General features: G+C 42.3%; 1 protein-coding gene across 1 annotated transcript; it reads right to left on the reverse strand.

Annotated features, from left to right (window-relative positions):
- Window positions 1-7,154: 7,154 nt before the first annotated feature.
- On the reverse strand, window positions 7,155-11,944 carry vgll4a (vestigial-like family member 4a). Its single transcript, XM_085925569.1, has 6 exons — window positions 11,761-11,944; window positions 11,228-11,380; window positions 10,632-10,797; window positions 10,224-10,449; window positions 9,973-10,081; window positions 7,155-9,262 (listed from the first exon to the last, which is right to left on the reverse strand). Exons 2-6 carry the CDS (start codon window positions 11,307-11,309, stop codon window positions 9,051-9,053), a joined length of 795 nt encoding a protein of 264 aa, XP_085781695.1. The 5' UTR covers window positions 11,310-11,380; window positions 11,761-11,944; the 3' UTR covers window positions 7,155-9,050.

An 11,944-nucleotide genomic window follows, 5' to 3' on the forward strand; every position in this document is an offset into this window, starting at 1 on the left:
GAATGAGATGTCCCCTACAGTTGCTTGTGGCAAATGGTGTGTGTGTGTCTGTCTGTGTGTGCATAGAACAAAGTTTCAATTGCTCAATGTCCTTGTTCTGCCATTTGCTGAGTTCTGCATATTGTTGCCCGACTTCTAAACAAGTTGTTTTTTTCCCCCCCAGTAAGGTTATGCTGTGTTTTGGTTGACTTTGCCCACTTATCAGTTTTCTTGTAAACGCAACAGGAGCCACATTCTTTTGTGACAAAAAAAACTGACTTGAAAATACGAAGAAATGTCCTTTGTTGTTGTAGCCGAAACCAATTTGACTAAAAAGCCTACTGAAAGCAATCGAAAATGTGACAAATCCTTCAAATTTGCATCATCAGTTCAGTGATATCAGTTTGGGCCATGATGCGTGCAGCTTTTGTTTAAGTCATTAATGTGAAACAGTCAAAGATGTTAAGCATCTTTCTTGAGTTGAGGAGCTTCGCTGCAAGAAAACAAAACGTGACAGTCTTCAGTTTTTCTTTGGACCTGCTCGAGATACTGGCATAAAAGACTGATTTCCGTGAAAGCAAATAAGTGTCTTGATTTTGTTGGGAAAGCAGTGAAAGCTGTTGGAAGCGACTGCAAAATCGTTGCATTTTGATATTGGTAGGTACAAGACTTGCAATGGCCTTTAGATGCTTTCGTGTGTGTGTGTGTGTGTGTGATGTGAGTTGGGAGGATGGAAAGAAAGCTGAGTTTGAAATGACCTGGGTTTGAATAAAGCCCCAATCGCAGCCAATCCGGACCATCGAATGACGATTTAATTGTTATTTTTACTCTGTGTTTTGCCGCTCAGCTTGTGTCATGGGCCAGCCTGAAAGTTTAAAGAATGAGTAATATTCACCAAATGACTCACTAAAAACTGTTCATGGTCATCAACTGCCTGAAACGGGCAATCCTCATTTATGCAATTTGATTGGTTATTTGAGACCAGAACAAATATTCAATGTGACTCAGTGTTTTCTTACTGGGCAGCCCGAGTCCGTTTTGCGTCCAGATCACAGTGAGGGGACATTGTTTGAAATTTCTTGGCACTCTACTGCAACCCTATTTTTAAATTAAAAAAAAAAAAAAGTGCTCGAAGTGTGGCCGTGAGAGAGGACAATGGAGAAGCAAACTGATGATCCATGATGCTTTTATGAAAGGATGACAGAACACCGACGCTTAAGAAGTCGCACAGACTGCGCTGATTTATCCTTTAGCCTGCTTAGCGCAAGAGAAACTCATTCTGCTGCAAACTTTAAAATACTGATAATTATTTCCACTTTATACCTCTGTTTTTACCCCAATGCCAGCCTGCCGCTTTTTTTTCTTCATCTTCTGTACTTTAATGCTCTATCGGTGCCATGTTGTGGGTCAGTGAACCTGCACATATCTTAGTGAAGATGGTATGAGATCATTTGTGACATTTTTTCCTCTCATGCGTTGAATTTGGCCTAGACTTCTGTCTGAGGTACGCTCACCCGAGAACTCAAAGCAAATACATTAATGAGTAACTAATCTTTGCAGATGCATGAATCTCCATATCAATGTAATCAGAGGATGTTGTGTGCGTGGCTATTTCCAGAAAAGGGGCTGAGAGGATGTCAAGCATGCAAAGCCTCTCTGCATACATGCTAATCGGGCACCATTTTCTAATGCGACTGTAAACTTGACTCAAATAAACTTCTCTCGCTCTTCTTCTTTTTGTTTTGTTCATATGCACATGCATGCACCCCTATGAATAATGGCTGCTCACTGGGACATGTGAAAGACCCTCCACCGAGTTTGCTGTTAGCCCCTGTGATTTTGTGACATTGGGAAAAAAAAAAAAAGCACAGAATCTCCAAAATTGCACCTCTGAATAGATCAAATGTGTTTCTTCATCATGTTTACACACAGATATGCTCTTTAAAGATGCAAAATTAGGCAGCACAATTTAGAACAGGTTTGAAAAATCCTATCGCGTGTACCCAATTCAACTTTGTGTTTTCTTTCTTTCTTTGTTCACCACTAACCACTCGCAACCTTAATATATTATGATGCAAAATAACAAATAACTGAACAGAAAACCATAACACATTAATACGGTAGTTCTGTGCTCCAAAAACTGTTCTGATACTCGAATAAGATGTCATTCATGCAGCCTGACAAATGGTGCATACGCTTTTAGAGAAGCACAAACAAGCTCATTCATTAATGTGTCTGGCTGACTCTTCCTTGAACGGCATATGATGATTAAGAGGTTTGAATTCCCCCGGGGGAGACTCGGACTCCGGGCAGCCGTGAATCATAGTTATGATGTGGCACATGCTTTCGATTCTGATCTGTCAGGGAAGTTTGGGAGCCGTGTTCACTAAAGAGTAATCAAGGCCATAACAGGCACCCCCCCCCCTTCCTTTCCTGGAGTTTACAGGGGGAGGCACCCAAATGGGATGCACAATTGCAAGGTTAAGAGGCAGTGAGGGTCAAAATAGAGTAAATGCAAATTGAATGTTCCTGTGCATACACAATAAGCGCCCTAGAAAGGGGGTGTTTGCGTCATTGTGGGTGTGAACACAGCCGTGACATTTCAAAAGCAGAAATAAACTCACTTCACAATTCCTTGCAAAGTTTCTCATGGTTTTCTTCTATTTCATTTGAAAGGAAAGCTCGTGTTATTTGCTTGAGTTCACGTCCCATTTCTTTTACAGGAAGACAAATCTGTGTGCTGAAAGTTCCCGCAAACTGCCAAACACATCCAAGGGCAGTGTAACAGGAAAAAGGGGGGGGGGGGGGGGTAACATAGCGTGTGACACATCACACCCTATCACTCTGCCTCACAGATGACCAGCCGCTTGCGTATGCCGCATGCATCGCTGGATCCCAAACCAGACACTGTCAGGTGTGATAACAGTATGAGAGGCAAACCTACTGGGACGCCTCTGAACTCCCCTGCCCCCCTCCCAACAATTAATCTGATGCTGCAGCCACAGTTTGGTTGTGCACTACTGCAAATGAGCTGCTTTTTTTCCTTGGGCTTAACCTGCTCTCACCCAAACTGTACCCAACTGATACGGCAGCCACTTTGTCCCTTTGGACCAGTGAAGCGATGCCAGTCAGTGAGGGTTGAACAGAGATAGTCGTTGTGCTTATTCAAGTGAATGAAAAAACATCTCCCCTTCTGAGGAGGCTTTGACAGACCAAGACGACGACGTGTGTGTTTAGCCGTACGTGTCATGCTACACAACTTAAATAATAGCAGAGCAGTAAAGTTTTTTTTTTTTTCTTTGTCCCTAAGCGATTGTATATTTGCACACATTTTTTTTTATTTTGTCATTTGTACCCTTTGGTCTCTTCCACTGTGCATTTGACATTGGAGGTGCATTTTCCTCCAGCACAAACTCATTATTTCAATCCTCACTCTGCAAGTAGACAGGCTCGGCCCCTCTGACAGCATTTTATACTCTTCTTCTTCTCTTTTTAACCTTCTTCCTCCCTCCTCTCTGTCACTATTTCTCCCACTTAATAAAGACCTTTGTTTTTGTCTGCAAAAAAAAAAAAGAAAAAAAAAAAGCTTTCAGCTGTGCTATTTTTTCTTTCTCTCTCTCTCTCTCTCTCTTGGCCTTCTCTTGCGAAAAATGCTGAGCGGAAACCCTGCGGTGAGAAAAATATATATTTCGGCATGATTGCATCAGTTATTCAATAGCAGTTTCAAGAGAGGCAGTACATCAAAGATGAAATATCAAAGTTGAGATTAATGACATATTTTTGTCGCTTTACTCAAGAGGAAGGAATTGATATTCATTTATTAAAATTAACCTCCGCTTGCTCGATTCCTCCCCAGACCGGGTTAACATCCATTTGTACGTGATGACACAAGTAAATGAAGGCAAGCACATCAAAATGTCAAGTCTAGGATCCTCGCGCTTGCAGCATCTTAAATCTTCTTCACTCAACTTGTGATCATTTGCAGTTGGTTACAATTGGATTTCAAAATTGAAGCGCAAAAGCCAAGCAGATTTGAAGGTAGCCTACTATAAGGACACTGGGGATGGATTCCATGTAACAATGGGATGGTGGAAGCAAAGAGGAAGTCAGAGAGGAGCAATCCTGTGCTGGATTCTTCGCTTTGATCTGGAGTGCGGGAAAGCGAGCGTTATGTAACGTCTTGGGCGCACACATGGCTGACTGTGTGACTGCCAAACACACAGAGGGGGGGGGGGAGTTGTCGTGGGTTATGGGGCTGCTATGGTAAATGGGAATGGAGTGTGTGTGTGTGTGGTTGTTCAACACTGGCAAGGAGGAAGAGATATGACCACGGACGGCGGCAGCAGATTGGACGTGGGAGAGGAAAATATTGCTGCTCAAATTGGTGTTAGGTCACTTTCCTTATTAAAGCAGCTCAGTCAAGCGAGCATAACGTCGGCCTTAACGGACCTCTTAATGGGACATGAAAATGCCCTTGAGTGACGATGGCAACATTTAGTTCATGCGCATCGCCATCATTAGGGGCAAGTGGGGCAGTGGTCCACCAGATCCATCAGATGGATCGTGTCGTGCGGAAAATAATCTAAGAGTAGTGATTCATTTGTAAAATTATGTATGGCGATAAAATTATAATCCTTTTGATTTTAAAGATTTTATTTAGACTACACAAATTTGATCACCTGAATGACAGGTATGCAAAAACTGTGATTGCTCGTAATGCTATAATTTGTGAATGGATCAATGATGTCATTGAAGGGGCCCGCAAAATGACATTACAGCAAACACAATCTCGTTCACTCTAGACTAGAGTCAAGGTGTTAGTCAGGTTCCTTGTGAGGTCATTTTTAAGGTTTAATTATCCATCTGTATTTCGAACCGCTTCATCCTCACATTAGTTGCGGGGGGTTAATTATTATTTTTCCAATGTATTTCAATTAGGGGCATTAATTGTCCAGTAAATAAATCATTTAAATTGATTGATTAGCTTGGTCCATCTTCTGATCGGATTGTTTGTCCACTATGTTTTTAAATGGCTCATTGGTTCCAAAATTCTGATTGTGTAAAGCCTACATTTAATCAGAATGGAGGGACGGACGGACGGACGGACGGATGGATGGATGGAACGCAAAAATTAGTTAGGCTGGGGGTTATTGGCTGCGTGTTCTTGCGTACCAGATGGCCTGCAAATCAATCATTAACAAATCAATCAATTATGAATAAATGGATTCATCGCCAAGACTATCAATAGGAAATACTGTGCAGACATGTGCGCGGCGCCCCTGGCCAAACAATGGCCCAAATGAGTACAACAATAGAGGTCAAAGTCGCTTAAAGGAGACATTTATCGGCACATGCGTGAAACATGTGGGCGGGGTGGGGCCCACGAGCAGACCCCGGTCAAGAAGGAACTGTCTGAGCAGGTGGGAGGAGGATGTGAGGGGGAAAGAGTGATCAGAAGTGAGTTGGTGGTGGTGATGTTGAGATGGCCTGACAGGGTCTGTTTGTGTTCAGCGGGAGACTGTGATCCACAGTGACCGCATCTTGTCTTCCCTCCACAAAGGTTATGCCATTGCCAGCAGTCCACGTGACACAATGAATGAGCTGCAATGTCTTGAGGTCGGAATGTTCATCAGGTTCATTTTTCCGCCTGTTACGGTGCGTTCCAGGTTAAAAGAGGAGTCCATCGCGGTTGTTTGCGTTTGAGAGCAATTGGTCGGCCGCGGCTGCATTTTCAAAATGACGTACTTTGTAATCTGGCGTGTTAGGCTGTCAACTCAGGGTGCATGATCTTGCCAGCATGACTCAAGTCTGCCCGTGAGCCACTTCCTCTCCCTGTGCATCTACTCCAGTTGCTTGTATGATCTATTTTAGATTCTTTAGCCCAAGGATGTGTGCGCATCATCACAGCAGAGAGCCACTGAAGAAAGACGGCGAGGAGTGGGGGAATAGATAATGCTCAAATAATCTACAGGCAATCATGCAAATTCCCCAGACGTTGAGCACTCGGGGATGTTGCCGATTGGGGTGCGTTCCATTCGGGCACAACAAATTTGGAATTACGGAAACAGACGTATTTCATCAACCGTTTGTGAAGACTAATATACGAGATAGTTTGTGATATTTGCAGGTTTTATACTGTAGTAAAATCATGCATTTGTACAATTGGATGAATTAGAAGTCTGTAGCACATGTAAATTGGCCCTTGATTGGTTTTCACCTTTTACGTAACCACGAGGAGCAAATTGAAACGACGGCCCGATAGCTTGCTCCTGTATTGTAAGCGGCCGTCAAGATGTCATGCTCCCGGTGGCCGGCATGCACCGAAAGAAGGCCGAGATGAAATTACCGTGACCCTGATGAGTCATCTTGAGTTAGATGCTCTTTACATGTCACACCGCTGATGAAACCTGATGTCTGAGTAGGTCTATGTGAGTGATTGGTTTTGCACAAACAGAAAAATGTGCATGTTTCAGCCATCATGGCACATGATTAGCTCAGCTTCTTTGGAAGGCATAATGTATTGTAAAATGGGAGATTGTAAATAGATGGGGGGCAGATTTCATCCTGTGGGGGTTCAGGCAAAAATTGAAGAGCGAGACAAGAGGAAAAAAATATTCCTTTTCTCATTTATGAATGGTGCATTTTTTCCAGTTACTAGGAGACACAGTGACAATACGTATGCTGCACTCACAACAATCTCACCTGAAAAGACGATGCACGAATCTTTGTTTGAGCCAAGTTTGGCTAGTGGGTGGACACTGCCATCTGGTGGTAGTCAAAAGAACTTAAAAAAAGTGAAGTCAATCTCATAATGGAGTGAAGTTTTTCCTTAACAGCTGCTATCATTCTAACAAGTACACCAAAGAGCGATTGCAGCCAAGCGTTTAGAGAGTAATCATGTTATTGCCTCAAAAAGGTGTGCAATTAATTATTCATGATACAAACATTGTTGTCCAGGCCATTTTGATGCCTTTTTCGTGTTTGTGTTGTTTAGAAAGAAGCAAAAGAACGACTTCACATTTGGTTCATAATTTGTTGTGTTAAATTGCTGCGGCACAATCAAGAGCAAAAGCCTGCTCTCAATCAGAGGCACTTTGGCCAAAAATAGTTCACCCTTGAATACCCAGTGAACGTTTTACCGTCACCAGAACAGTCGCACAAAAAAGCACACAAAGTTGAGTTTTTGTGTTTATTTGGAAGACAATCATTATAAAACAGTGGTATTTTCTTCCAGAGAAATCTGAACCCAAGTGTACAAATGCATCGTATTTCCTCATCTATGTGGGGATAACGTGACTCGGGTACTCGGGTACAGTCTGTCTAAATAAAGAAATTAAATAACAATGGGCTGATACCCCAAATAGGAGTTAAAAATCTGCTTGTGTCAAACAAGTCAAATCGGTGATAACCCCTTCCCTCCCCTCCAGCCCACTTTAGACTCTTAACTAGTCTCGCAGACATCTGACACTTTGCCGAGCTCTTGATGCAAAAAAACGATGTGTCCCTGCACGTTCATCGTCTCAAAACTGTGGGGATAGTAATCAAGCGATACAAAAGATGAAAGGCACGGTAAGAGAATAGGGAACTTCCATGCTACATATGAATATGCCTCACACAATAGAAACAAAATAAACATGATCATTCCGCTCTGCGCAATGATGGTCATGTAAGAGTACAGTAAAATATAAACAAGAGTGTAACAGCTCCAAAAACGTTGATTAATACAAATGTATGGGGATTATCGGAATATTACAGGATATATATAATTTTTTATCTATAAAATTTATAATACCCTGTCAATAAATGTTGACAAACATTAAGCTACTGTGATCATGTCAGATGATTTTTTTTTCAAACCAAACTATTAAAACAAAAACTTAAAAGTCTATACCTTGACTCATTAGTCAGACGATGACTCCGTTTTAGTCGGTTTTGTCTGTGAAAAAAATCTAACAGTATGTTACTGACAGTAGGGAGCGACACTTTCCTGCGCTCCGTTGCCAAATTGTGTTAATTACAGGCCACACGTATTTTCATTCACGCTGGAGTTTCAAAGATATCTCTTCAATTTGTTTTCTGGTAACTGGAGATGGGCTTCGAATCAATTGAGAATGAGCTTTTCCGAGAAAATTCAACAAACCAATATAGAGTTAACACCGACAGCAGCTCCCATTTAATAGCTTTCAGTCACATGCGAAGGTGGAGCATCCGGCTACGCGGAGTAATGAAGCGACGTTGCCGAGCTAGCTAATGGCATTCAGACAACCTTTCCAGAGGCTGCGCTTTCAAGAAGATGCCGACGTGCACACCTCCCACCATAATGTGAAACAGATCAAAAAATATATATAGAGAGTACAACTGTACCAGCAGTGAGTATTTTCTACAATGTTAGATAAAAAATAAATTCTGAGCAAGGTTTGTGATAGAATCCAGCTATTTGAAACATGCTTTTGAGTTACAGATATCAATTAAGATTAGATTAGGTCATAGAGCAATTAACTACAATTATTTAACAGAGGAGTGGAGTCCAGTTCAAGGGCGTAGGATGGATTAACCTTGTGTATTAGGAAAGCAAAGGTGAGGCGTCGCAATTGGACTATTGGGTTCTGAATCACAAACTCTTTCGTAAACCGCTCAAAATGTAACACGTTCAAACGAGACAGGGAGTGTATCTTCAAGTAATACAGAAGCAAAGGTGGTGTGGATTTAAATCTGAAGGCCGTAAAAGCATGGACGCCTTGCACGCTGAAAGGCAAGTTGAAGTTTCTTTGGCTACAAAGGCAGGTAAACAAACAGCTCGGAAAAAGGTGACAATCGTTTCTTGTTCATTCTGCTTTTCTTATTACCAAGACAAAACAATCCATTGATAATTACTTACTTAACACTGGAGCAGATTTTTTTTTTTTTGCGTTTCATTTGTAAGGCAAGGGATTGGAGTTTAGACTCAGTAAGACAAAAACCTAGTCTTATACTGTTCCTGGCTGCAGAGATTTGATACTCAGCTAGAAAAGATAGTCAACACGAAATCCACAAGTCATTGGAAGCTTTTTGCTTTTTTTTTTTTCACCTTTTCATGAATCTGCTTCAGGGGTCTGGTGACCCCCACCTTTGGCCTTGATCTGGATCCAGGCGTCTCCCAGCGCCTTGGCAAAGTGGTCATCCACTGAGCCCGTGATTGAGACGGAGTTGGACGCCGGGTTGGTCACAGGTTCTTCTGCTTTGTAGTTTTTTCCTAGGCTACGGCGGAAGTGTTCCTCAATCACGGGATCGCAAACTGTGTTAGCTGAAACAAACCAAAAAATTGCATGTTGAAAACCACAAAGTTGCAGGGATTACATGAAGCGGTCCAAAACGTCCAATGTAGTAGTTTACAGGGCATGTCATTATTTTGATACCGAATCGCCTAAAATCTTGTCATTGATGTTTGCACTTTTATTTCTTATACAGACTGACTAATCGAATGCTGGAAAATGAATTTTAACCGGTCTGTATTTTTAAATAACTTTTGCAGGAGCTGGAGTCGATTTCTTTGACAGTGGCCAAGGACAACAGACATGCACAACAGCAGAAGTCTACATAACTAAAGCAAGGGTGACACCTAGTGATAAAATTAAAAACGGCCATTAAATTATATTTGACGGTTTGAGACTGTCACAAACGCCACTTTATTGTTTTGTTGTAGCCTTCTATATTGAGATAAAGTAGTCATATAACTAGATAAAGCGGGTCCTCATTTTATAATGACGTGACTTTGAGGGTACAAATTACATGCAATGAACTAGTTTGCGCAGCGGCTAAATTTTTTTTTTTTTTATTTAACCTTTATTTAACCGGGAAAGTCCCACTAAGATTAAAAACCTCTTTTACAAGGGAGTCCTGGTCAAGAGGCAGCAAAAGTTACATTTACAGAGCTTAATAAAACTTAAACAAACATAATAAAAAACAGTCGGCACCCAGGACAAGAAAGCCCCCTCGGAACAACAAAGAGCTTACTCTTTCTCTCATCAGAGGTTGAGCTTGGAGAGCAGCCATTCATGTGGCAGTGAGAGAGTTGACAATTGCGGTTGCTTGCAGGAGCACAGATGATAACAGAGGGCCGATTCTGACAAAAGAAAACGTGATTTAGTTTGAGAAACAAAGTTAAGCGGTTGGGTTCTCGTTTAGGGTGACTCACTCAATCAATCAAGCGCACATCTCCCGTAAAACAGATGCTCATGTCAAAGACATGCTGACCACGTACGTACCTGCTGCCGCTCAACAGCTGCACTGGCAGTGGACCTCTCTCTGCCCCCAACTGCGTTGTCAAGGCTGCTTTTGGTCAGAGCCAGCGGCTGGTCCACAGCATAGCCAGAAATGGAAGCATACAGATGGTTCCCATGGAGACCGTTGGAGGAAGAGCTGATGTGCTCCGCAGGACTGTGGCACAGGCTCCAGTGTTCATTGCGGTTGTCTCCAGCAGAGGGACGAGCCCTGGATAAAGATAAGAATAATGGAACCAGAGTACAGAACTGCAGCAGATATCAGATTTGAAGTTTACAGTCTGCTGACCTGTGTGTCAATAATCTCAAAGTCTCATGTCGCTAACGGAACAATCATTTCAAATGAATGATTGTAGCAGGAGATAGCTCAATCTTTGCACGAAAGGAACTTACAGGTGAGTTGCAAAAAGTCTGCTCATTTTGGTCATGTGGTCATCATCACAATTCATCGGGTCCTTTGTTGTTTGTTCATCGCCATACTTCCGTTTGCTTGGACAGAGAGGAGGCGGCCCACTTATGCTTGATATAGCAGAGGGCAGCGAGGGTGTCCTGGACTCATCTGTTGAAATAACCATCAAATATGAATAAAATATAACAGCAGGCGCATAAGCACACACTGCATTTAATGAACTCCAAGCAAATTGGTTATAGGTGTGTCCCGCAACTGTCCCTATTATCAAATCGGGTAGTAACACAGATGCCAAGCGCTACCTTGGATGAAAATGACCCAATAAATCATTGTGATGAGTTTGACAGGACACTTGTAGGAGCGCTGATGGGACACTCAAGAGTGCACCGTGGAGCAGCAATGGGAAAAGTCATACGGAAATACGATGTAGACTTGTCGAGATAAGCATGATGCCTGTGACAGCAATATATAAACCCCATATTGCAATGATCAAATGTGTACTCTTCACAGCATGTTATGTTGCGCATGTCAGAATTTAATTTAAGTGAATTATTTGCAGAATGTATGCTGAGAAAGTCACCTCCGTAGTGCAGTCTCCCGATGTTGTTGTTCATCTTGTCCAGGTACTGAGAGTTCAACAGGTCCATTCTAGGCAACAGCATTTACACGAACAGGCTGGCTGCTAACATCGACGCTAGCAGGCATCACGGGGTCAAGACAACAAACGTATTTCCTAAAGAGTCGAAGTTTTAGAAATCAGTTAGTTGGGAACATGTGGGGGTGACGTTTTAAGAACTTCAGATATGAAAAGTCTGTCTTCTCCGGATTTTAGCTAGCATGTTTTAAAGGCGCCCAACCAAAACAACGATAGCCTAACAGCTAATCCATCGGCTAGTGTTTCACTTGTCACATTGTTAACCCGGTCGTCAATTTGTTGCCATGATAAGAATCCAACATTTGAAATATAGTTTTACAATTAGCACTCGAATGTCTTACTACTTGTGATAAACTTGCTAGCTAACTTTAGCATGCGCACCAACTAGCCGCCAGCTCGTCGCCAACTTTTTCGTTGTCTTTGTTATTCCATCCAAATAAACACACCCGCCGACTTACAGTTAAGCTGCGGTGCGTTCACTGTGTCCCGCAACAGTAACGCTGGCCGTCAGTATAATTTGTACAAAAGCGTTTAGTTTTCCAAGCACGACAAAAACATGATTATAGCCCAACTTGCGTCTGTCTCCGTATGTGGACAAAGAGCTCTTGTGGCGCCCTACTGGACGGACACGCCACAGCTTCC

Source organism: Syngnathus leptorhynchus, chromosome 1, assembly GCF_054491065.1.
Source record: "Syngnathus leptorhynchus isolate UIUO chromosome 1, UIUO_Slep, whole genome shotgun sequence".
Lineage (NCBI taxonomy): Eukaryota > Metazoa > Chordata > Actinopteri > Syngnathiformes > Syngnathidae > Syngnathus > Syngnathus leptorhynchus.

Coding starts and splice junctions, on each gene's coding strand:
- vgll4a (XM_085925569.1), bottom strand. CDS start 11,309: ATGCTGTTGCCTAGAATGGACCTGTTGAACTCTCAGTACCTGGACAAG. Junction 10,450..10,631: donor AGACTTTTTGCAACTCACCT/GTAAGTTCCTTT, acceptor ATCTTTATCCAG/GGCTCGTCCCTCTGCTGGAG. Junction 9,263..9,972: donor AACCTCTGATGAGAGAAAGA/GTAAGCTCTTTG, acceptor GGTTTGTTTCAG/CTAACACAGTTTGCGATCCC.